Source organism: Hyperoodon ampullatus (assembly GCF_949752795.1).
Source record: "Hyperoodon ampullatus genome assembly, chromosome: 7".
NCBI classification, from domain to species: Eukaryota; Metazoa; Chordata; class Mammalia; order Artiodactyla; family Ziphiidae; genus Hyperoodon; species Hyperoodon ampullatus.
In genome coordinates this window covers 64,260,764-64,287,694 of record NC_136920.1, presented here as the reverse complement: position 1 = coordinate 64,287,694, position 26,931 = coordinate 64,260,764, and the positions used below count along the sequence as shown (strand labels likewise).

At 42.1% G+C, this 26,931-nt stretch overlaps 1 protein-coding gene across 1 annotated transcript in view; it reads left to right on the top strand.

The window, feature by feature from the left end:
• Positions 1-26,931, top strand: part of LOC307055599 (mitogen-activated protein kinase kinase kinase 15-like) — a gene marked incomplete at both ends in the record, with an annotated part of 119,925 nt that overhangs the window by 73,336 nt on the left and 19,658 nt on the right. Inside the window, 7 exon segments of the mRNA XM_079707815.1 lie at positions 8,388-8,538; positions 8,542-8,558; positions 13,693-13,805; positions 14,037-14,196; positions 17,136-17,278; positions 17,281-17,285; positions 18,756-18,863. Coding sequence (XP_079563941.1) covers positions 8,388-8,538; positions 8,542-8,558; positions 13,693-13,805; positions 14,037-14,196; positions 17,136-17,278; positions 17,281-17,285; positions 18,756-18,863 — 697 coding nt within the window.

Here is a 26,931-nt window from a genome sequence, read left to right as displayed (position 1 = left end):
CTGACTGGTGTGAGATGATATCTCATTGTAGTTTTGATTTGCATTTCTCTAATGAGTAAAGATGTTGAGCATCCTTTCATGTGTTTGTTGGCAGTCTGTATATCTTCTGTGGAGAAATGTCTATTTAGGTCTTCTGTGCATTTTTGGATTGGGTTGTTTGTTTTTTTGTTATTGAGCTGCATGAGCTGCTTATAAATTTTGGAGATTAATCCTTTGTCAGTTGCTTCATTTGCAAATATTTTCTCCCATTCTGAGGGTTGACTTTTGGTCTTGTTTATGGTTTCCTTTGCTGTGCAAAAGCTTTGAAGTTTCATTAGGTCCCATGTGTTTATTTTTGTCTTTATTTCCATTTCTCTAGGAGGTGGGTCAAAAAGGATCTTGCTGTGATTTATGTCATAGAGTGTTCTGCCTATGTTTTCCTCTAAGAGTTTGATAGTGTCTGGCCTTACATTTAGGTCTTTAATCCATTTTGAGCTTATTTTTGTGTATGGTGTTAGGGAGTGATCTAATCTCATACTTTTACACGTCCCTGTCCAGTTTTCCCAGCACCACTTATTGAAGAGACTGTCCTTTCTCCACTGTACATTCCTGCCTCCTTTATCAAAGATAAGGTGACCATATGTGCATGGGTTTATCTCTGGGCTTTCTATCCTGTTCCATTGATCTATCTTTCTGTTTTTGTGCCAGTACCATACTGTCTTGATTATTGTAGCTTTGTAGTATAGATTGAAGTCAGGGAGCCTGATTCCTCCAGCTCCATTTTTCGTTCTCAAGATTGCTTTGGCTATTCGGGGTCTTTTGTGTTTCCATACAAATTGTGAAGTTTTTTGTTCTAGTTCTGTGAAAAATGCCAGTGGTAGTTTGATAGGGATTGCATTGAATCTGTAGATTGCTTTGGGTAGTAGAGTCATTTTCACAATGTTGATTCTTCCAATCCAAGAACATGGTACATCTCTCCATCTATTTGTATCATCTTTAATTTCTTTCATCAGTGTCTTATAATTTTCTGCATACAGGTCTTTTGTCTCCTTAGGTAGGTTTATTCCTAGATATTTTATTCTTTTTGTTGAAATGGTAAATGAGAGTGTTTCTTGATTTCACTTTCAGATTTTTCATCATTAGTATATAGGAATGCCAGAGATTTCTGTGCATTAATTTTGTATCCTGCTACTTTACCAAATTCATTGATTAGCTCTAGTAGTTTTCTGGTAGCATCTTTAGGATTCTCTTTGTATAGTATCATGTCATCTGCAAACAGTGACAGCTTTACTTCTTCTTTTCCGATTTGGATTCCTTTTATTTCCTTTTCTTCTCTGATTGCTGTGGCTAAAACTTCCAAAACTATGTTGAATAAGAGTGGTGAGAGTGGGCAACCTTGTCTTGTTCCTGATCCTAGTGGAAATGGTTTCAGTTTTTCACCATTGAGGACAATGCTGGCTGTGGGTTTGTCATATATGGCCTTTATTATGTTGAGGAAAGTTCCCTCTATGCCTACTTTCTGCAGGGTTTTTTATCATACATGGGTGTTGAATTTTGTCGAAAGCTTTCTCTGCATCTATTGAGATGATCATATGGTTTTTCTCCTTCAATTTGTTAATATGGTGTATCACGTTGATTGATTTGCATATATTGAAGAATCCTTGCATTCCTGGAATAAACCCCACTTGATCATGGTGTATGATCCTTTTAATGTGCTGTTGGATTCTGTTTGCTAGTATTTTGTTGAGGATTTTTGCATCTATGTTCATCAGTGATATTGGCCTGTAGTTTTCTTTCTTTGTGACATCCTTGTCTGGTTTTGGTATCAAGGTGATGGTGGCCTCGTAGAAGGAGTTTGGGAGTGTTCCTCCCTCTGCTGTATTTTGGAAGAGTTTGAGAAGGATAGGTGTTAGCTCTTCTCTAAATGCTTGATAGAATTCGCCTGTGAAGCCATCTGGTCCTGGGCTTTTGTTTGTTGGAAGATATTTTATCACAGTTTCAATTTCAGTACTTGTGATTGGTCTGTTCATATTTTCTATTTCTTCCTGATTCAGTCTTGGCAGGTTGTGAATTTCTAAGAATTTGTCCATTTCTTCCAGGTTGTCCATATTATTGGCATAGAGTTGCTTGTAGTAATCTCTCATGATCTTTTGTGTTTCTGCAGTGTCAGTTGTTACTTCTCCTTTTTCATTTCTAATTCTATTGATTTGAGTCTTCTCCCTTTTTTTCTTGATGAGTCTGGCTAATGGTTTATCAATTTTGTTTATCTTCTCAAAGAACCAGCTTTTAGTTTTATTGATCTTTGCTATCGTTTCCTTCATTTCTTTTTCATTTATTTCTGATCTGATTTTTATGATTTCTTTCCTTCTGCTAACTTTGGGATGTTTTTGTTCTTCTTTCTCTATTTGCTTTAGGTGCAAGGTTAGGTTGTTTATTCGAGATGTTTCCTGTTTCTTAAGGTAGGGTTGTGTTGCTATAAACTTCCCTCTTAGAACTGCTTTTGCTGCATCCCATAGGTTTTGGGTCGTCGTGTCTCCATTGTCATTTGTTTCTAGATATTTTTAAATTTCCTTTTTGATTTCTTCAGTGATCACTTCGTTATTAAGTAGTGTATTGTTTAGCCTCCGTGTGTTTGTATTTTTTACAGCTCTTTTCCTGTAATTGATATCTAGTCTCATAGCATTGTGGTCAGAAAAGATACTTGATACAATTTCAATTTTCTTAAATTTACCAAGGCTTGATTTGTGACCCAAGATATGATCTATCCTGGAGAATGTTCCATGAGCACTTGAGAAAAATGTGTATTCTGTTGTTTTTGGATGGAATGTCCTATAAATATCAATTAAGTCCATCTTGTTTAATGTATCATTTAAAGCTTGTGTTTCCTTATTTATTTTCATTTTGGATGATCTGTCCATTGGTGAAAGTGGGGTGTTAAAGTCCCCTACTATGATTGTGTTACTGTCGATTTCTCCTTTTATGGCTGTTAGTATTTGCCTTATGTATTGAGGTGCTCCTATGTTGGGTTCATAAATATTTACAATTGTTATATCTTCATCTTGGATCGATCCCTTGATCATTATGTAGTGTCCTTCTTTTTCTCTTCTAATCGTCTTTATTTTAAAGTCTATTTTGTCTGATATGAGAATTGCTACTCCAGCTTTCTTTTGGTTTCCATTTGCATGGAATATCTTTTTCCATCCCCTTACTTTCAGTCTGTATGTGTCTCTAGGTCTGAAGTGGGTCTCTTGTAGACAGCATATATATGGGTCTTGTTTTTGTATCCATTCAGCCAATCTGTGTCTTTTGGTGGGAGCATTTAGTCCATGTACATTTAAGGTAATTATCGATATGTATGTTCCTATTCCCATTTTCTTAATTGTTTTGGGTTCGTTATTGTAGGTCTTTTCCTTCTGTTGTGTTTCTTGCCTAGAGAAGTTCCTTTAGCATTTGTTGTAAAGCTGGTTTGGTGGTGCTGAACTCTCTCAGCTTTTGCTTGTCTGTAAACGTTTTAATTTCTCCATCAAATCTGAATGAGATCCTTGCTGGGTAGAGTAATCTTGGTTGCAGGTTTTTCTCCTTCATCACTTTAATTATGTCCTGCCACTCCCTTCTGGCTTGTAGAGTTTCTGCTGAGATCAGCTGTTAACCTGATGGGGATTCCCTTGTGTGTTATTTGTTGTTTTTCCCTTGCTGCTTTTTTTTTTTTTTTGCGGTATGTGGGCCTCTCACTGCTGTGGCCTCTCCCGCTGCGGAGCACAGGCTCCGGACGCACAGGCCCAGCGGCCATGGCTCACGGGCCCAGCCGCTCCGCGGCATGTGGGATCCTCCCAGACTGGGGCACGAACCCACCTCCCCTGCATCGGCAGGCAGACTCTCAACCACTGCGCCACCAGGGAATCCCTCCCTTGCTGCTTTTAATATGATTTCTTTGTGTTTAATTTTTGACAGTTTGATTAATATGTGTCTTGGCATATTTCTCCTTGGATTTATTCTGTATGGGACTCTCTGTGCCTCCTGGACTTGATTAACTATTTCCTTTCCCATATTAGGGAAGTTTTCAACTATAATCTCTTCAAATATTTTCTCAGTCCCTTTCTTTTTCTCTTCTTCTTCTGGAACCCCTATAATTCGAATGTTGGTGCGTTTAATGTTGTCCCAGAGGTCTCTGAGACTGTCCTCAGGTCTTTTCATTCTTTTTTCTTTATTTTGCTCTGCATCAGTTATTTCCACTATTTTATCTTCCACCTCACTTATCCGTTCTTCTGCCTCAGTTATTCTGCTATTGATCCCATCTAGAGTATTTTTTATTTCATTTATTGTGTTTTTAATCGATGCTTGATTCATCTTTAGTTCTTCTAGGTCCTTGTTAACTGTTTCTTGCATTTTGTCTATTGTATTTCCAAGATTTTGGATCTTGGAAATAGAATCTTGGATCATCTTTACTATCATTATTCTGAATTCTTTTTCAGGTAGACTGCCTATTACCTCTTCATTTGTTAGGTCTGGTGGGTTTTTATCTTGCTCCTTCTCCTGCTGTGTGTTTTTCTGTCTTCTCATTTTGCTTATGTTACTGTGTTTGGTGTCTCCTTTTTGCAGGCTGCAGGTTCGTAGTTCCCGTTGTTTTTGGTGTCTGTCCCCAGTGGCTAAGGTTGGTTTAGTGGGTTGCGTAGGCTTCCTGGTGGAGGGGACTAGTGCCTATGTTCTGGTGGATGAGGCTGGATCTTGTCTTTCTGGTGGGCAGGTCCACGTCTGGTGGTGTGTTTTGGGGTGTCTGTGGACTTTTTATGATTTTAGGCAGCCTCTCTGCTAATGGGTGGCGTTGTGTTCCTGTCTTGCTAGTTGTTTGGCATAGGGTGTCCAGCACTGTAGCTTGCTGGTCGTTGAGTGAAGCTGGGTGTTGGTGTTGAGATGGAGATCTCTGGAAGATTTTCGCCGTTTGATATTATGTGGAGCTGGGAGGTCTCTTGTGGACCAGTGTCCTGAAGTTTGCTCTCCCACCTCAGAGGCACAGCACTGACTCCTGGCTCCTCAATTTGGGATGATTTGTTGTCTATTCATGTATTCCACAGATGCAGGGTACATCAAGTTGATTGTGGAGCTTTAATCAGCTGCTTCTGAGGCTGCTGGGAGAGATTTCCCTTTCTCTTCTTTGTTCTCACAGCTCCCGGGTCTCAGCTTTGGATTTGGCCCCGCCTCTGCGTGTAGGTCGCCGGAGGGCGTCTGTTCTTCGCTCAGACAGGACAGGGTTAAAGGAGCAGCCTCTTCGGGGACTCTGGCTCACTCAGGCGGGGGGGGGAGGGAGGGGCACGGAGTGCGGGATGAGCCTGCAGCGCCAGAGGCCGGCGTGATGTTGCACTAGCCCGAGGCACGCCGTGCGTTCTCCCAGGGAAGCTGTCCCTGGATCCCGGGACCCCGGCAGTGATGGGCTGCACAGGCTCCCGGAAGGGCTGCGTGGACAGTGACCTGTGCTCGCACACAGGCCTCTTGGCGGCGGCAGCAGCAGCAGCCCCAGCGTCCCACGCCCATCTCTGGGCTCCGCGCTTTCAGCCGCGGCTCGCGCCCATCTGTGGAGCTCCTTTAAGCAGCGCTCTTAATCCCGTCCCCTCGCGCACCAGGAAACCAAGAGGGAAGAAAAAGTCTCTTGCCTGTTCAGCAGCTCCAGAGTTTTCCCAGACTCCCTCCCGGCTAGCTGTGGCGCATTAGCCCCCTTCAGGCTGAGTTCTTGCCACCAGCCCCAGTCCTCTCCCTGTGCTCTGACCGAAGTCCGAGCCTCAGTTTCCAGCGCCGCCCGCCCCGGCGGGCGAGCAGACAAGCCTCTCGGGCTGGTGAGTGCCGCTCGGCACCGATCCTCTGTGCGGGAATCTCTCCGCTTTGCCCTACCCAGGTACGTGGGGAGTTTCTTGCCTTTTGGGAGGTCTGAGGTCTTCTGCCAGCGTTCAGTAGGTGTTCTGTAGGAGTTGTTCCACATGCAGCTGTATTTCTGGTGTATCTGTCTATTTTTAGTTTTTTAAGGAACCTTCATACTGTTCTCCATAGTGGCTGTACCAATTTACATTCCCACCAACAGTGTAAGAGGGTTCCCTTTTCTCCACACCCTCTTCAGCATTTATTGTTTGTAGACTTCTTGATGATGGCCATTCTGACGCGTGTGAGGTGATACGTCATTGTAGTTTTGATTTGCATTTCTCTAATAATTAGTGATGTTGAGCATCTTTTCATGTGCTTTTTGGCCATCCATATGTCTTTGGAGAAATATCTATTTAGATTGGTTTGTTTTTTTTTAAGAATACTTAATAGTTGATTGTATACTTTATCTGTTTTTTCTCTTTTTGTGATGTTAGTGGCCCTTGCGATCATTGCCTAGATCCGTTATTTCATTAGGGGTTGTAAAATAGTGATATTTGAATTTTATAATTAATTCCTGAGTTATTAGCACAAATACTTTATAAAGAGAAATTTTTACTCATCAGTGACTTGGTTACCCTGGTGTACAGTTTGTATGGGAAAAGGAAGCTATATGCTTAATTTTGCCTTGATCAGTTTTCAAAAACAATGAATTCGTTTGTTAGCATCCTCCAAGAGTGACCAGTGAGGTTTTATAAGATCATTATGAACTCATAATTTTAGTGATAGTTGATGTGTTTCAATGCTTTATAGTTATTGTTCTTCTTAACGCTCAGATTGTCCCCTCTTTGGCCAAAAACTGATTCCGGTTGGCTCCTGAGTCTTTGATATGAGTTTACTAGCTTCTTTGCTTCTTTGTGTGTTAAGATGTTCCAGGATCATCTTAGACATATCTGGAATCAATGATTCTTTCAAGGAGTCCTGGTTTCTTTAGTGAGAGATAATGTTCACAGACCCCGGTCAGGGCTTGGAGGTTCTCATTGCTACTGAGTTGGTCATTACTTTGGGCCTTTTTGGTAAACAGTGCTGGGGAAACCACCTCATGGATTCATACTGATGTCCCAATTCAAATTGAGGACTATAGGATGTTTACTTCTGTGATTTTGTATTTGTATCTCTTATGCTGAAAAATCTGGTTCCTCATGATATTAAATTAACATCATTGTTTGTTGTATTCTATACTGTAAATATAAATATTCAAAATACCTGTTTTCAAAATACCAGTATTAGTATTATCACTAACAGTATGATTACTGGAAACTTTTTAAGATTTCTTTGCATTTATATTTTTTTCCTTAGGTTATATCCTCTTAGGAAAATACAGTCGAATTGCTGTGTTTTTAAGCCATGTGATAAATTAGTTTCTCTCTTTTGTGGGTAAAGCCATCAACCGGATGCACAGGTTCATTTGTTTTGTTTTGTCCCAGCTGCAAATTCAGACGGTATGTTCATTGGCAAACAGTGTCTTTAGGCAACATTTTAAAAATTATTTCATTTTCTTTTATAATTATGTAAAAATCTTATGTATCAATAGTTTTAAAGTCAAATTCCAAGAAGTGTGACCTCTATCTGTCCCTGTCCCCTTCATCATGTTTTTTCCCTCCACCTATCAGTAGCCATTTCTGTTACCTTTTGTTTTATCTTCCATTTTGAAAAAATGAAAGCAGATGCATATATTTATTCACATCCCCCCCTTTTCTTAATAAAAAGGTAGCATTCTCTGCACAGTGTTCAACATCTTGCTTTCTTGTCTTAACAGGATATTCTGGAGATCTCTCCACAGCAGTATTACATAGATGTTGTTTCATTTCTTTTTATAATGTTTAATATTTTATATTATAATATGAATATGAATATCATTAGCCATAGTTGATTTAATCAGTCCTCACTTCTGATGGACCTGTGCTTCCCAACCTTCACAGGAGCACTGTTAATATTTCACAGCCGCAAACTCAAGTTATTTTGTGGCAAAAAATTATTTTAATAACTGTCTAAGGAATCCATTTCCTGTACGTAAAATGAAAATTTTACCATATAATGGAATAATAAAGAAGACTGTGATTTATGAATATATAAATAATTTTTTATTCCGATGGGTATAACAGGAATTACTAGAGTCCATCCCCGTTTGAAGATGGCAAGGCATTTCAGGTCAAAAAATGCCAGGATACATTTCTAAATTCATCTTGTCTTTCTGAATTTGGGGACCTGCTGCTTTTCCAAAAGAACCTTGTGTCAAACTGTCTCATCCTCATGATTCAGGCTTAGCTTCTCATCTACAGTCTAGGTCTAATTTAAAGAGGAAGGATCAGGTAGGACAGAGTATGATTGAATGAGACTTACTGGTGTGGATCTTAAGCAGTTCTTTCATTTGAATATGAAAAATGAAATATAATTTAGATTTTTTTCCTGCTAAAGCACCAGCCTTTCACAGAATGAATGCATATATACTCCCGTGTCTTGATTCAGACATTTGTCATCTTATCACATGAATCTTTCAGAAGATACAGCACAGGCGATCGTGAGAAGGCTCTGCAGGTCATGCTCCAGGTTCTGCAGAGCTGTGACCACCCAGCCCCCGACATGTTCTGCCTCTGCGGGAGGATATACAAGGACATCTTCTTGGATTTGGACTGCAAAGATGATGCCAGCTGAGACAATGCCATTGAGTGGTAAACCCTCAGCCCTAGCCAGTAGCATGTGCATCTTTGCAAAGAATAGAATTGCACAGGCTAAGGATCCAGGTCTTTTCCCTACATATGTGTGTCTGCCTGTTTGCTGGCAGTGAAAAAAATGCCATAAATGTGGTCTTGGAATTTCCAGATCCCTTTTTCCAAAAGGAAACCGTTAGAAACAGGCTTTTCTACTGGTGACATTCTTTCCACAAGTTAACTCATTTATAGGGGCGAGGAGGCTCAGCACACTCCTTCCCAGCTACTCCTTCCAGAACCTTGTTCCACCATCGTCATAGCATTATCTTCTCAGTGAGCTGTTCATTACTTACTCATTCATTTATTCAACAAATGTTTATTGAGGGTTTACTGCATGCCAGAAACTTTCTAGATGGTGGGGATAAAGGTACAGCAGATACGAATCCATGCCCTCATGGACCTAGCATTGCTGGTAAGGAGAGTCAGACAAACAAATACAGTAAAATATATAGGATGTCAGCTGATGGTGAGGGGGAAAAGTTAATCAGGGACTAGGGAAAGGAGGATTGGGAGTTGTCTACAGTTTTGTATAGGATGGTCAGTGAAGGTGAATAAAGATGTAAAGGTGATGAGGGAATGAGCCTTGCAGATAACTGTGTTCCAGAAGGAGGGGATAACAAGGGCAAAGACCCTGAGGAGGAAGCATGCTGAGCATGCTCAAGGATGGTGAGGCAGGAGCAAGGGGGAGAGTGGCAGGAAATGGGAGAGAAGAAGACCCTTTTACTCTGAGTGAGATGATACAGTGCTGGAATATTCTGAGCAGAGGAGTGACAAGATCTGACATGCATTTTAACCAGAGTACTCTCACTGTTATGAATACATTTTAGGGGGTGTGTCAGCTATCATTTGCTGCATAACAAGCATCTCCTGGGAATTCCCTGGTGGTCCAGTGGTTAGGACTCTGCACTCTCACTACCGAAGCCCTGGGTTCAATCCCTGGTCAGGGAACTAAGATCCTGCAAGCCGCACGGCTTGGAAAAAAAAACAAAAAAACAAACCAAAAAAAAAAAAACCCAGGGCTTCCCTGGTGGCACAGTGGCTGGGAGTCCGCCTGCTGATGCGGGGGACACAGGTTCGTGCCCCGGTCCGGGAAGATCCCACATGCCGTGGAACGGCTGGGCCCGTGAGCCATGGCCGCTGAGCCTGCGCGTCTGGAGCCTGTACTCCGCAACGGGAGAGGCCACAACAGTGAGAGGCCCGTGTATCGCAAAAAAAAAAAAAAAAAAAAAAAAACCCCAAGCATCTCCAAAACTTAATGGCTTAAAACAATGATTTATGATTTCTCATGATTTTATGGATTGCCCAGGCAGTTCCTCTGGTGGTTCCACTCCTTAAGTGCTGAGCTCACTCCTAAAGTTGTAGTCATCTAGAGAATCAGCAGGGCTGGAAGGTCCAAAATGGCCTCATACACACTTGACAGCTGGTGCTGGCTTTTGGTGGTGAGCCTCCATTCTCTAACGGGTAGTCCTAATCCTGGTAGACCAGCTCTCTTACATGGTGGGCAGCATTCTCAGAGAGTGGATGTGGAAGCCAGAAAGCCTCTTAAGGCTCAGGAACTCACACAAGGTCAATTCTGCCACATGTTCTTGGTCAGAGCAAATCACGTGGTCAGCCCAGATTCAAAGGGGTGGAGAAATAGACTCCAATCTGTGGGTGGGAGACGTGGCAAAGGCATGTGCATAGTGGGATGGGAGGGCTTTGTGGTTATTAAATAATCTATCACATGGGTGAGGACAAAAGCAGGGAACAGTTAGGAGACTACTGCAGAAGTTCAGAGAAGAGCTGATGGGGACGTGAACCAGGGTAGTAGTGATGCAAATGATGAGGTGTCAGAACCTGGATATATTTTAAAGGTAGAGCCAACAGCCTACACCATCCCTTTCCATCACAAGAGCTCTTGGTATCGCTGCTGCAGCCTTATTTAATTCTAACTGCTTCCTCTCCCCCTCTCCCGCCTCCTCTTCGTTTTCCTTCCATACACGTGGGACTTTGTCCTCTTCCCTCTTCTCTCCATCTACACTTTTCCCTGGTGATCCCAGCCACTCCCACACCTTGGAACCTTTAGTTGATCTCCATTCCACCCTCTATCCTAAGCTTTGGCCCCACATCACCCCTCTCTTTGCCCACCTGTTCTACCTCAAGATGGTGCTGGTATTTAAGACTCAACATGTCTAAGGCTGAAGTCGTTTCCTCCTCTCCACAAGGGATGGCTTCCATTGGCTTGCTTTCTTACAACCATTCTTTAGCCTTCTAGGCCTACACTTTTGGTTAATGTTTGATAACTTTCACTCACTTATCTCCCCATACAGTCAGTTCCCAATTCCAGTCCTTCTGTGAGTCTTCCCTCACTCCTTACCCATCCTTTCCCATCACCACCACCCCAAATCGGCGCCATTTTTTTTTTTTTAACTCTCTTGCCAGGAATGTTCTAACGGTATCCCAAGTAGGCTCTCTGCTTGGTGTCTCTAAAATCTGTCCTTCATAGATTGACAGCTTACTCCTCCTAAAGCTCAAAGATCCAAAATGGCTCTCCACTCCTTACTATATAAAACTTCAGACTCTTAGATCACCATTCTAGGCGCTTTGCAGACTTTCTCCAACCTGCCCCTAGCCCTGTTTCCCACTATCTGATATATGTCCAAGTAAATTGAAGTTCCTTAGGAGCTACCCAAACTCCCATCTCTTCTCCTGCCATTTTCTATGCTGGGGGTTCCCTTTCTAAATCACTACTGTTACAATTCTATCCATCTTCATGCCACATCTCAAGCCTCTCTGTCTTCTGTGAGTCCCTCTAGACTTGGATTTGTGTGGTTTTAAGTTACCACACTCATGAAAAATTAGTATTTTGACTAATTGTGTGTAGATATTATCACTTCCATCATGGTATAGGTTCTTAGAGGCCGGGGACCTTGTTTTATTCTTAGTTAATCCCCAGTAGCACCTGTGCACTGTATGCTCAAGAGAAGTCACTCAGGGTGTTTAAGGGAAGGGAAAGGAAGGGAAATTAAAGTCTGGTACAGCCAAAATAGGGAGCTGTGTTCCCACCATTGTGGCCAAGAATTCAACCTCCAGGTCAGGAAATTACTTCCAGTGGCTCCTTCAAGGAAGCCAGAGGAGCCTTCTTCATGCACTTGAGAAGGTCGTGGCAGTGGATACAGGAGCAAATAAAGCGTAGTCTTCTGGTCAGGGCATGATGGCTCCGGTGAGACCGTGAGGGTCACCTTGCTCTCAGATAGAGATGTGCAACACGCAGCTCAGAGAGGCAGGGGCTGGTCCAAGGTCGCAGGGCTGGTCAGACACAAACCTGGGACTGCAGTCCCGACTCCGAGTTCAAGACTTGTCTGTCCCCAAGCTGGGCCTGTTTCATTTGTGAATAAGAAGCACAGAGAAGTCACCCTCTCTGCCCTCTTCCCAGATAACTTTTCATAGTAAAAGAAAACTCAAATACAGTAGGATATGGAATTTAAAATCCCCAAGACATACCTGGGGTAGTGGGGGAGAGATTTCAATTTTATTGGAATTCTGTTGACTAGGGTTGGAATGACTTTCTTGATATCCTCTAGTCCCTCTGAGAGTACTTGTATCATGCCCCAAAGCTCATAAAGTCAGATTTTAACTGATTTTATGATTTATGGTCAGATTTAACTGATAAGTTCTCCCTTTCACAATTTAATGTTTTGTTGGTGTTTGACCCTCCTGTTGTCACACGACTGATAAAATCAGACCTGGTGTACAAAAAGAAATTTTTATGTCATTACTTCGTTGATCAAATTCTTTTTTTCCTGATCATGAGGTTCATACTCACTCATGGAAGAGAAAGAAAATTTTTATGCGCAGAAAAAAGAATAAATAAGAGAATTTAAAATGGCATGGTTAACCTTTTGGTATAAAAGTGGTATTCGCAGTTTTGGATCTTGTTCTTTATCCTAATGTAATAGATCCCTGCCCCTTCTCTTACTTTATTATTTTTTAAATAAATTTATTTATTTTATTTTTGGCTGCATTGGGTCTTCGTTGCACATGGGCTTTCTCTAGTTGTGGCAAGCGGGGGCTACTCTTCGTTGCGGTGCGCGGGCTTCTCATTGCGGTGGCTTCTCTTGTTGCGGAGCATGGGTTCTAGGCATGTGGGCTTCAGTAGTTGTGGTGCGCGGGCTTCAGTAGTTGTGGCTCACAGCCTCTAGAGCACAGGCTCAGTAGTTGTGGCGCACGGGCTTAGTTGTTCCGTGGCATGTGGAATCTTCCCAGACCAGGGCTTGAACCTGTGTCCTCTGTATTGGCAGGTGGATTCTTAACCATTGGCGCCACCAGGGAAGCCCCCTGCTCTCACTTTATATGCCACTGCTCTTTGCGATCCAGGATTTTGGCAGTACTGCTTCATTACATGAAAAAATAATTCCATTTCATGATATAAGCAAACAGACTGCCTGCAGAGAAAAAGCCTATACCTGTTGTGATGTCCATGAAATAAAAAATGCTCAATGTGCAAATGGAGTATAACTTTAAAAATGATATGTGGACATCAAATTGTGTTCTACTTTTGGGAGTTGAATTATAATAGGTTTTAAATTTCTTTTGTACCCTTTAATATAGTTTCCTTACTTTATACAATGATCATGGCTTTTATTTTAAAACTCTATAAACCCTCTGAAGAAAGATTTTAAAACTCTCTAGTGTTATTTACTGTGTTGCTATTATGACATTTTAAAAAATATTTATGTATGTATTTATTTATTTTGGCTGTGCTGTATCTTCGTTGTGGCACGCGGGATCTTTAGTTGTGGGATGCGGGCTTCTTAGTTGCAGCATACGGGATCTAGTTCCCCAACCAGGGATCAAGCCCGGGCCCCCTGCATTGGGAGCGCGGAGTCTTACCCACTAGACCACCAGGGAAGTCCCTATTATGACATTTTTAAGAAGCTATCTGACTGCTACATGTGGCTGTTAGTAAACATGGGCGGCTGGAGGAGAGCTGTAAAACAGTAAATTAGAGTAGTAAACATTTTCATGAGAAGATTGGTTTGTGCTAGTATTTGCACTTTTTCCCTCTACCATAATAAAATGATATAATAGGAATTTGGTGGTTCTTTAATTACAGGTATTGCGAAGGGTTTGAGCTCCAGCCATCTCCTTATTCAGGAATCAACCTTGCAGTTTTGCTGATAGTTGCTGGACAGCAATTTGAAACTTCCATGGAGCTAAGGAAAATAGGTAAAGCTGTTTATGACTGCAGATGTTGATATGCTTTGGTAACACAAGTTCAGCATTAAAAATTATGTCCAAATAACCAACATTATATTTCAAAAGGAACAGTTACTGTATGATAGCACACCTGAGGCAGTAGCCCAAATAAAATGCCCATTTTCTCCTCTAAAGGCTTACATAATATGGTGGAAACTAGGAAGACTTTTCATAACTTTATCTAAAATTCAAATTCTTAAGGTATCCGGCTGAATAGTTTGTTGGGAAGAAAAGGGAGCTTGGAGAAAATGAACAATTACTGGGATGTGGGTCAGTTCTTCAACGTCAGCATGTTGGCCAGTGATGTTGGGAAAGCTGTCCAGGCAGCAGAGAGGTTATTCAAACTGAAACCTCCAGTCTGGTGAGTCAGGTCTATGTGTTTTCATCACCCATGTCAATATTTGATCTTGTTCTGAAAGGTTTCCCCCAGGAGGAAAAGGTGTGAATGCCAAAAATAATAACAATTGCTATGTTTTTCCTTCTGACTTCTTCATTAAAGCAAAGTTAGGGCAGAAAGAGCAACTCTTGAGGCCTCGCTTGGTTTTATGTGACAGGAGGGAAAGACAGACAGACAGACACCCACACACAGAATGTATCCCTACATGCTATGTCTCCAAGACAAAACTCTCAGCCCTATTAATCTTTTCAGGCCACGTAGGTCCTCAAGAGCAGAACGTTCTTGGGTATCAGTACATATTGTGCATTTGTGAGAAAGCAGATAGTAAAGCTAAAAGTACACCAAGAAAATGATTTTCATCACAAATGAAAACTGGAACTAACACACCAATTATAGATATGGTCAAGAAAATGGTGGCCCAGCAGTGGCCCTAGGTTAGAACATTATACAGCCATTAAAATGTACAAGAAATAATACTTAGAGACATGGAAATGTGTTCATGGTTTATCATTGAATAAGAAAAGCCAGAGGCAGGGTATATTTTTCTATATCAGTGCTCAGACTTTGACATTATCAGAATCACCTGTGTTGATTAAAACACAGATTGCTGGGCCTAACCCTTCGGATTTCTGGTTCAAAGGGTCTAGGGTGGGGCCTGAGAATTTGCATTTAGAAATTACAAGCTGACACTAGTCTGGGGACCACACTTTGAGAACTACTGTTTTATATGGACTCATTTTAATTAAAAGCCTCTGTTTCATATGTGACTCAGAGGAGGGTCTGGGTGGGTTGGGCAATAGCTGACTTCCCAATAGACATTAAGCTCCACTAGAGTTGTGGTTATATTATTGATTGCTATAGTTTCATAATAGATTCTCAGTAGATATTTGTATAATGAAAAAATGATGAGTCATGGATTTTCTCCAACATATTGATAGTGGCTGTGTCAGGGAGGTAGCAGATTAAGAAGTTTGTAATCTGCTTTTTTAACTCTATTTTCTGATTTGTCTAAAATGCATTTGGATTACTTACATAATTAAAAATTTTTTACTTTTAACGATCCGTATTCGTCTGTCCCCTTCTATTTCTCAGCTCAGTGGGCCAGTCTGGACTGTCAGGGGTAGGAATCTCAGCGTTCATATCTAGTTTGACTATATTTCTTTCCCATCTGGAGGACTTTAGTTTGACCCTGAAACCCTATTAACCTCTTGAAAGTTTTCTGAGGCTGAGAGAACAGAGGCAGGCTGAGCTTCCAGCCCTCCTGGAGTGGCTGCTGTTTGCAGAATTCTAATTTTAAGGTGCATTGTTGCATCTGAGCCAGACAGAGCTGACTCTGGAGAGGAGACCTGAGGTTTGAATACATTCCTACTACATCAGAACCTGGACTGACTTACAGTGTTGGTACCTATTGTTGTGGGTTCAAGACCACCCTGAGGTTCACGATTTGCCAGAAGAACTCACAGAACTCAGAAAAGCTATTCTACTCATGGTTATGGTTTATTGCAGTAAGAGTATATAGATTAAAAGCAGCAAAGGCAAAAGGCACATAGGGCAGAACTCAGGAGAGACCAGGCATAAGCTTCCAGTTGTCCTCTCCCAGTGGAGTCATGGACAGTGCTTAATTCTCCCAGCAATGATATGTGACAACATGTACAAATTATTGTCAACCAGGGAAGCTCACCAAGCCTTGGTGTCCAGGATTCTTATTGGGGGTCAATTATGTAGGCATGAAGCACCCATGTAGCTGACCTTAGTCACTGAGTCCCCAACCTCTCTGGAGATCACACTGATACAGCATGACCCAAGGTCCCCACCATGAATCATACTGTTAGCATAAACTAACTGGCCTGGCACAAGGCCCCAGGTAGACTCTTATCAGGCAGGATATCCCAAGGGCTTAGAAGTGATCTCTCAGAAGCCAGTCAAGGGCCAGACCTTTCTTTGGAATGTATACTTGGACAACCCAGTCCTGCTGAATTAATCCTTTACTACACAGTACCCAAGCAAGCCAGTCAGAGCCTAGCTGATCTGCCTTCCCAGGATAGCTCCAGACTTTATCCTCAAAGGGCAAAATAATACTCTGATACTATCAGCAGAAGCACCTCCCCACCAACCCCATTCACTACCAGAGAGGATGTGACCACCACTGCCTGGCAACTATGTTTTCAAAGAGTTCAGTTTGCCTAAAGATAGTAAAAGTGTGGTGAGATTGAAGACCTTATAAATTCAAAATCTACCAGGTCAGATCTAATTTTTTTTGAAAGAAAGTACATTGAGTTTAATATTAGTGATTGCCAGAGGTCAAAGAGGGGATGGGGATGGGAAGGAAGTTGGCATGACTATAGAAGGGAAACATGAGGGATCCTTGTGGATGGAAATATTTTCTCTCTTGACTGTATCAATGTCAGTATCCTGATTGTGATATTATTCTAGAATTTTACATGATGTTACCATTGGGATAAACCAAGGGCACATGGGATCTCTCTGTATTGTTTCTTATAACTATGTAAATCTATAATTACCTCAAAATAAAAAGGGTAGTTAGAAAAGAAGAAGACACTGAGTTTGAAATTTTTTCATTTTGCAGTCGCTTTGAACTTCCAACCACTTGCTCTTGTTAATTAAGATAGCAAATGCTTGCCAGTCTATGCTTTGAACAGTGTACCAAAACTGAGGTTTAGCCCAGTGTTGGTAAAAGCCATGTTGTATGTTTGTTGGACAAGCTTATTTTGCCCCCTTTGGGTTTCTTTTAATTAAGAATGTGACTGCCAAATTATTAAGAAGCACTTGCTACACACTATGAATTTAAGAAATAAGGCTTTTGGGAAACTTCTTTTAAAGGGAGGAGAATTGAATTCCGTTTCTTTGGGAATCTAATTTATTGGTGCTCATGATTTTTCCAGGTACCAGCGATCATTAGTTCAGAACTTGTTATTAATTCAGCGCTTCAAGAAACCCATTATTGAACATTCACCCAGGCAAGAACGGCTGAACTTCTGGTTAGATATAATTTTTGAGGCAACAAATGAAGTTACTAATGGACTCAGATTCCAGTAAGAGATGCTAAATGCATTTTTTTAAGATAAAAAATAAAGAAGAGAAACTGGGGTTGGTACTATCTAATTATTGAATACTCTGAAAGGAAGAAACCCTTAGAGTAATTGAAAAGGTTAAGAAATCCATCAATCTTATGTAGAATCAGCCAGCGAGAGATCAACTCACTAGAAAAAGCTGGTTATATCCTCTAAAATAGTGGTTCTCAACTAGGAGTGATTTTTGTCCCCCAGAGGCCATTTGGCAACGTCTGGAGACATTTTGGTTGTCACAACTGTGGGAAAGGTGTTGCTACTGGCATCTAGTGGGGTGGAGGCCAAGGATGCCACTAAACCTCCCACAATGCACAGGACAGTTTCCTGCCCCCAACACAGAATTATCCAGCCCAAAATGTCCATAGTGCTGAGGAGGAGAAACTTGGTTCCACAACAATGCAACACTAATAGTAAAATTTTCAAATGCACAGCTGTTTCCTGTTGAGCTTTGGTTTGCCTCCAATGCCACTGATTACTTTTTAAAACTTTATTGAAAAGCAAAATCGCTTTTAGCTTTTCATTGAGTTTTTGTTTCAATTTTATGATCATCTTATAAGGAGTCATGAATAAGACATCTAAGCATCCCAGAAACTGGGATAACTTCAGATAATTGTGTTTCGTGTTTATGTCATAAGATTTTGTGAACATTCAGTGTTCAGAATTTCATGAAACATTGAATAAAAGATTACGTTGTTTGAAATGATTATGATAATGATTTTGTGCCTGGGTAATACGTTTTTAAATCTTCTTTGAATTATGAAATATTTCAAACCTACTGAAAGGTACCAAAAACATAATGGAATGGACCCTCATGTAATCTCTACCCCAGTTTAGCAATAAACATGTTGCTTTATTTGCTTTGGAAATTCATTCTCTCTCTATCTCTCTCCCCCTTTTTTTTACCCCGTTCCTCTTCATCTCTCCATCCTTCTCTCCTTCCTTCCTTCCCTCCCTCTCCCCCAGCAAAATAAAATATGACTGATGGACTGTCACCTCACTCTTCATCCTTCTGCATTTTTTGCAGACTTGGGTACCTACCTGTGGATCCTCAAGTTTACTTCCTAATTTCTCTCAAAAACTGTAGCCTTCCTCTTTCTTCCCTGTGACTTCCTCAGGCAAGCCTTTCTTGACCCCTCTGTCTAAAGAAGTGTCCCCCACCCCTTCCTCACCATTATTCTGCCTTATTTTCTTCAGAGGTCTGTATGTTATCTTATTGCATATCCTTATCTGTTAGTTACACTATCTGCCCCATCAGAGCATAGACCTCCCATAGGGAAGGGATTGTGGGCCCCCATATCCACCAGTCCTAGAGCAGGGTTGCTGCATAGTAGGTACACGTAGAGGATCTGTGGAGTCCAGAGCTTCCCACTTCCTCACTGGGCAAGATAACCTATGTGGCATGTTCCCACACATTACAGAAATCTCTTCTTTTAGGTTCTGGTGATAGAACCAACCGAAGTCTACCAGCCTTCATATGTCTCTATAAACAGTGAAGCTGAGGAGAGGACAGTTTCTCTGTGGCACGTCTCACCCATGGAAATGGTAAGAAAACAAGCATAAACAGCTCTCTCTTTATTCTGTATTATTTAATGAAAAATTCAGTTTTCAAGTAGGAGAGTCAACTATATTGTAGTACTTGAAAGAACAGGCACCCATGCCTAACTTCTGAGTTACAGGAGTATATGAGGGAGTGTAATCACAGATGGAGGAAAGGAAGCAGGGTTTTCCAAATATATATATTTGTATTATATGTATAGCTATGTGTGTATATACATATGTGAATATATATGTGTGTGTGTGTATATATATGTATTTATATACGAATGAATATAAACTTGTGGAAAAAAATGAGTTAAACCATGAAGGAAGTGGATAAGGAATAAAGTGAAAGTCCCTCCAAATCCCCCAAACTTGGTATGTATTCCCATCACCAATGATTTGATGGATGTCCATCTATACCTTTCTCTAAGCTCAGTTATATATGTATAATGTGTGTATACATATATCCATTATATATATAATATACATATATATAGGGGGAAGAAGCATATGTGAGATCATATGGTGAGATTTCTTCTTTTGCAACTTACTCTTTTTAAATGATCCATACATCATGGACAGTTTTTCATATAGCACACACTGATCCACCCGATTTTTAAAATGTGATATTCCCTATATTCCCATATCATGGTGGTGCATTTCCGGGTATGGATGAGCCATAATTTATTTCACCACTTTCCTGCTAATGCACATTTAGGTTTCAGTTTTGCATTCTAGCTGATGGTAAATACGCCAGGGCACATCCTGGTGGTTACACCATACCACGCGCGTGTAGATGTTTCAGGATGGGCTTCCCTTGTGGCGCAGTGGTTGGGGGTCCACCTGCCAATGCAGGGGGCGCGGGTTCGTGCCCCAGTCTGGGAAGATCCCACATGCCGCGGCGTGGCTAGGCCTGTGAGCCATGGCCGCTGGGCCTGCGCGTCTGGAGCCTGTGCTCCGCGGCAGGAGGGGCCGCAGCGGTGGGAGGCCCGTGTACCGCAAAAAAACAAACAAACAAACAAACAAAAAGACTACATATGTTTAAAATTCGATAGCTACTGTCAAATTTGTACTATTCTAATTTATACTCACACCAGCAATATAGGAGTGGAAACATTTTCATTGCCCATTAAAGATATTACACAAATGCTGGGTCAGGCCTCATGTTTTGTAGTAACAGCTATATTTTCATCTGTATTTGTCTAAAGTACTTCAGATTTTTTCTTTAATAAAATATTTTGTAGTAATAAAAAGAGGTAGCACCTTTGACAAGTACATTAGACAGATCTATTTGCTATGTCTGTGTTTTCATGGAGTAGGGGGAGAATTCTGCCATCAACTTGGCAAAGAAGGATTTTTTCCACCTGGAAACAAGAGTGTGAGCAATTATGTCTTAATCAGGTAAAAATAAGCAATATTTTCAAAAATAAAATACAACATCAGAGAATAAGGAGAGGCTCAGAATCATATTGGAAACTCTTTATCAGAAATAATCATGATACAACAACTTTCCATTGTTCAATGGGTATAAAGTTTCAGTTATGCTAGATAAATAAGTCATAGCTGCTGTACAGCACAGCGCCTATAGTTAACAATATAGGATTGTGCACTTCACATTTGTTAAGAGGGTAAATATCATATTTGTTCTTACCACACACACAAATAAAAACAAAACCCAAGGGACACAAGGACACTTTGGGAGGTGTTGGATATATCTATTACCTTGATTGTGGTGATGGTATCACAAATGTTGGCATATGTCCAAATTCATCAAATTATGCACATTAAATAGGTGCAGTTCTTTGTATATCAATTATACTTCAAGAAAGGTACATATGAAAAATATATAGTCATGAATTATATTTCAAGTTGCCTTAGTCTGCTTGAGCTGCTGTAACAGAATACCACAGACTGGGTGGCTTAAACCAGTGGTCCCCAACGTTTTTGGTACCGGGGACCAGTTTTGTGGAAGACAGTTTTTCCACAGACCTGGGGGGTGGGGGTGATGATTCAGGCGATAATGTGAGTGATGGGGAGCGGCAGATGAAGCTTCGCTCACTCACCCACCCACCCGCCCTCCGCTCATCTCCTGCTGTGCAGCTGGATTCCTAACAGGCTGCAGACTGGTACTGGTCCGCAGACCGTTACTGGTCCACAGCCCAGGGTTTGGGGACCCCTGGCTCAAACAACAGAAATTTATTTCTCACAGTTCTGGAGGCTGGAAAGTCTGAGATCAGGGTGCCAGCATGGTCAGGTTCTGGTGAGAACCCTCTTCCTGGTTTGCAGATGGTGGTCTTCTTGCCCTGTTCTCACGTAATGGAAAGAGAGATAGAGAACTCTCTCCTGTCTCTTCTTACATAGGGCACTAATCCCATCACAAGGGCTCCACCCTGGTGACCTAATAACCTCTCAAAAGCCACCATCTCCAAATACCATCACACTGGGGGTTAGGGCTCCAACATATGAATTTGTGGAGACACAAACATTAAGTCTATAACACAAATGTAAGCCAGTAACTTTGTCTAATATTTAACAGCGAAGCAACCTTCTCCTCATTGATAAGAGAGTCAGTAGCCATTAGTGAAAATGAGCTGCCGTAATGTGCTGGGGTATTTTTCCTGCACTGTGTGCTTTAAATATTTGAGCAAAAGAGAAGGAGCTAGAATAAGATACATACATGGTGTTCATACAGATACATCTCATTTGAAGAATGCATGTATCTTCTATTAAATTTGCCTCTTTGGTTTTTTTTTAACCTTTTATTTAAGTATAACACACAGAAAAGTGCATAACTCATAAATGTACAATTTGATGCATTTTTTATTAAGTGAACACACCTAAGTAACCAGTGCAACCCAGGGAAGGGAACATTAGCAGGCCCCCACCCCCCAAAGCCCTACTTATGTTCCCCCCTCCAGGTACCACTGCCATGAAGCACCCTGTCCTTAGTGTTGGGATTCTTGTACCAGAGGCCAACCTTGCTTACATTCTTCGTGTCATTGATGCCACTGTGATGCAAGAGAATTTTCAAAATTCTGATCTGTAACCTCCCTATTCCATTGATAGAGGTAACAAAACACCTCATTTTTAAATTTTTTTTAAATTGATCTATGTCATCTCATTTTTTTCATTTCTTTTTTTATAAATTTATTTATTTATTTGGCTGTGTTGGGTCTTCGTTTCTGCGCGAGGGCTTTCTCTCGTTGCGGCGAGTGGGGGCCACTCCTCATTGCAGTGCGCGGGCCTCTCACTATCTCGGCCTCTCTTGTTGCGGAGCACAGGCTCCAGACGCGCAGGCTCAGTAGTTGTGGCTCACGGGCCCAGTTGCTCCGCAGCATGTGGGATCTTCCCAGACCAGGGCTCGAACCTGTGTCCCCTGCATTGGCAGGCACAGTCTCAACCACTGCACCACCAGGGAAGCCCCATCATTTTTTAATTTTTATTGGGGTATAGTTGATTTACAGTGTTGTGTTAGTTTCAGGTGTACAGCACAGTGAATCTGTTATACATATATCCACTCTTTCAGATTCTTTTCCATATAGGCTATTATAAAGTGTTGAGTAGAGTTCCTTGTGCTATATAGTAGGTCCTTATTAGTTATCCATTTTATATATAGTAGTGGCTATGTGTCAATCCCAATCTCCCAATTTATCCCTCCCCCCCTTATCCCCCGGTAACCATAAGTTTATTTTTTACATCTGTAACTCTATTTCTGTTTTGTAGATAAGTTCATTTGTAGCCTTTTTTTTTTTTAGATTCCACATGAAGCGATATCATATGCTATTTTTCTTTCTGTGTCTGACCTACTGCACTCAATATGACAATCTCTAGGTCCATCCATGTGGCTGCAAATGGCATTATTTCGTTCTTTTTTATGGCTGAGAAATATTCCATTGTGTATATGTACCACATCTTCTTTATCCATTCTTCTGTCGATGGGCATTTAGGTTGCTTCCATGACCTGGCTATTGTAAATAGCACTGCAGTGAACATTGGGGTGCATGTGTCTTTTTGAATTATGGTTTTCTCTGGGTATATGCCCAGTAGTGGGATTGCTGGGTCATATGGTAATTCTATTTTTAGTTTTTTAAGCAACCTCCATACTGTTCTCCATAGTGGCTGTATCAATTTACATTCCCACCAACAGTGCAAGAGGGTTCCCTTTCCTCCACACCCTCTCCAGCATTTATTGTTTGTAGATTTTTTGATGATGGCCATTCTGACTGGTGTGAACACCTCATATTTTGACAAGTAGTTGTGGAAAAAACTAATCCTATTAAAGTGACTCTTCATACTTTTAGAGCAAAATGGTTTTGTTCTCATGGAATTCTACAAACCTATAAGGTTTGCAGGTCTTTAATGGGAATTTCCATCGGTACATATAGTATCTCACTAGCTGTAAATGTGTTACTTTGTTTGTATATAGTCTGTAATAAGAAATAGAAAGAACTATATAAGCAGCAAATGCTATCTTTCCTTGACTGAGGAAATGTTTTGCACACTACTTGGTAGTTGTCAGAGCAAATGTCTGAGAGAAATATAAGTTGCCTTTTTTTCTTTGAGAGGAAGGCTTTGCTTTTGCCTTCATTTACATTTTTAAAATTGTGCAGGTTGTGGAAGCAAGCAGATTAGCCTGGAGTGAAATGATAACTTCTCTGCACAGACTTGCAGTTCTTCCCGGTGGGCTGTGGTGGTGGGAAGCAATCACACAGGCACACATTCACCTGCAGACAGCACCGCTGTAACGTTAGATTAAGGTGTGCTTCATCAGCCGGGGATTCAGAAACGTACGCTGGTCAGTGTTTAACCGCCAGCTCTCCAGGGGATATGGGAGCAGAGGGCCGATTTGTAGTGTTTACTGATTTTTGTGGTGTAAATACTCCCGTCATGGCCAGTTTCACGCAACCAACATCAGGTCACCGAGCACAGGGTTAGGAAGAGACGTGCACAACTGGCCTCCCAAGCTGGTGCGAGCTCGCCCAGCACAGCGATGCGGGGAGGCTGCACAGAGCAGGCGCAAATGCAGTGTTTCTCCCTCAGCTTCTCGTGGGTCCCAAAGTCACCAACAGGTGCACTGTGGCCACCATTGCTATCCATACGGGTAGGGCTGCTGGTTTTGGAAAGCTCTTTGGGAGGTGCCTTTTATGCTTATATTAGCGACTGGAACATCTCACACAAAAAGTCTGTGCTTTTAACAACAACCAAAAAAAAAAGTCTATGCTTTTAACACAAAAATCCCCCCTCCCTGAAAGTCCGCATCCTGGGGGTAGGAGGGCAGAGGCTGAGTCAGCACCTAGGGGATCCTGAAGGAGTCCCCTCCCTCTGAGTTCCCGGCCCATTTCTCCAGAGCCCACCCCGGCTCTGCTTCTAATGCACTGTTACTGGGGGCTTCTGGCACTGCGGAAAGCTAAAATCTTCAATCTGTTTCTTCATCATGATTTGGTGAAATATCCCCTCTCAGGAAAGATTAGAATGCTGCCTTACAGGAGGCTTGGGACAGGAGGAGAACAGTCATAGCTTTCCTGATTGACCCGCCAGGACACCACCAGATAGCTCATGAAAAACTCCCCTTGCAGGCACAAGAAAGCACGGACTTCACGGTTCCATTTGTGTAATATTCCAGAACAGACAACACTCTCCACAGTGGGACAAGTCAGAGTAGCAGTTGCCTTTGGGTCGACAGGAGTGACTGGGAACAGGGGATCTGAGGGAATCTTCTGGGCTGCTGCTAATGTTCTGTCTCTCGGTTTAGATGCTGGTTACAGTGGCTATTCATTTTGTGGAAATTTATTGAGATGATCACTGTACCCTTTTCTGAATGTATGCTGTATTTCAGCTTAAAAGTTTAGTAATAATTTAAAAAACACTTGTAGTGGCCCTCTTGATAGTCCCCAATCATTATTGGATCCTGTGACTTTCCAGATAAAACTCAAAGTCTTTTATTAAGTGTCAAGCCCCTATATAACCCTGCCCTCCTTCTCCTCTCCCTCCCCGACCCTCAGCCCCAGCCAGACCTTCATCTGTCACCTCACAGTCCCCTGAGCTGTGGCCCTGCAGGAGTTTACATCTGCACTTTTGTTCTCATCCTTCCCCCTCCCTGGAATTCATTCTTCCAATTACCCAAGTCCTAACTTTTGCGAAGGTGTCTCTAACCACCCTTTCCCTCCTTCCGTCCTTCCCACTGAACGTCTGTTGGCTACCCAGTTGTCTGTATCCTGTGCAAAGTACATCCTATCGCTTATTTATCCGTTTTCCAAAGTGTCTCCCCAACTGCTCTGCAAGCGCATGCATGACTTCTATATTTTTATATCTGTAGGACCTATGAAGCAGGAACCCCCCACCCAGTGCCTATTGATTATGATGTAAAGGGAAAGCGGAGGGGAGCTCCATGTGGTTTACTTCCTTTTTAAAAAAATTTTTTTTTAATTTAATTTTATTAATTTTTTGGCCGCACCACGCAGCATGTAGGATCTTAGTTCCCTGACCAAGGATCAAACCCGTGCCCCCTGCAGTGGAAGTGCAGAGTCTTAACCACTGGACTGCCAGGGAAGTCCTTCCGTGTGGTTTACTTCTTAACCAGTAAATCTTCCTCCCAAATCGAGAAGTTCCCTAAAGCTACCCTAGAGTAAACCTACCGTCCGGGAATACTTTGAAAACTTGTGTGGTTGAGCTTTCTATATACATACAGCCTCTTGCAGGCTCTCTCGAATCTGCCCTCATTCATATTTCTGTACCTGAATCCAAAGCAGACTGCCGTTCTCCACCATTGCCCTCTTTCAGTGACTTGGAACACATCCCTCCTCTGAAATACGCTCAGTCTTTCTATAAAGATGGGTCTGATGTGATAGCTTTCATGTTTTCATCCACTTTCATCTTTCACAGCTCTCAGTGATTCTCACACAGAGGGGAGGCTTAAAGTCCTGATGATGGCCTCCAAAGGCCTGCATGATTTCCTTAACCTACTCTCCCACTCCCCCTTCACTCACTGCACTCCCATCTCACTCCCCTCCTTGCTGGTCCCCAAACATGCAAAGCACACTGCTGCCTCAGGGCCTTTGCACTTGCTGCTTCCTCTGCCTGGAACTGGTCCCCCAGTTATCTGCATGGCTCACTCCCTCACCCCCTTTAGCTTTCTGCTTGAAAACTCAAGACTTCCTGTCCCACCTTAATGCTCTTTGCTGTGTTATTTGTGTTCATAGCACTTTTCACCCTCCACCATACTCTTCACTTACTATTTGATTTATTACCTATCTCCCCTCACTCGATTGTAAGCCCCATGAGGGCAGGGGTTTTGTCATTCTCTGTCATGTCCCTGCTGGTACGTTGCCTAGTGCATAATAGGTGTTTCATCAACATGTCTGGATGGATCTTCTCCCATTGGGAACCATCCTCCCAGCTGTGCCTGTTGCCATTGCTCCAGGATGGCAGGAAACTTGTCACCCGATTGCTTGTGGCTGTTCTCCTGAGCCATATGCTCAGTCATTTGGCTCTCACACTTCTCTGGGAGGCTTAGCTGGTCATTTATGGCATTCCTCAGGCTAACCTAATGTATTTGCTTATTTAAAATTATTCTCTGTTGTTGTAATGTATTGGTATTGTAGCCTATGGCCCTTCTAAAACTGGGAATTCAGACACTCCTTCTGAGGCTTAGCTTTCTTCATAGTTTAAGGGCAGGGGATGGTGGTGGAGGGAGAGGACAGGGTTATATATGTTGGTTTTTTTTTTTTTTTGTGGTACGCAGGCCTCTCACTGTTGTGACCTCTCCCGTTGCGGAGCACAGGCTCCGGACGCACAGGCTCAGCGGCCATGGCTCACGGGCCCAGCCGCTCTGCGGCATGTGGGATCTTCCCGGACCGGGGCACGAACCCGTGTCCCCTGCATTGGCAGGTGGACTCTCAACCACTGCGCCACCAGGGAAGCCCCCTCAAACTTTTTTAAAACAAGAAGTTATGTGTGTAGAAAGAGAAAATGTTTCTTCTTTGAGCCAATGATGTTCATGTGCTCAGGGACCCCCAGAACTGAAACTGGGAGTTACTTGGTAATGATACTTGGCTGGGATCTCCTGGGCAGG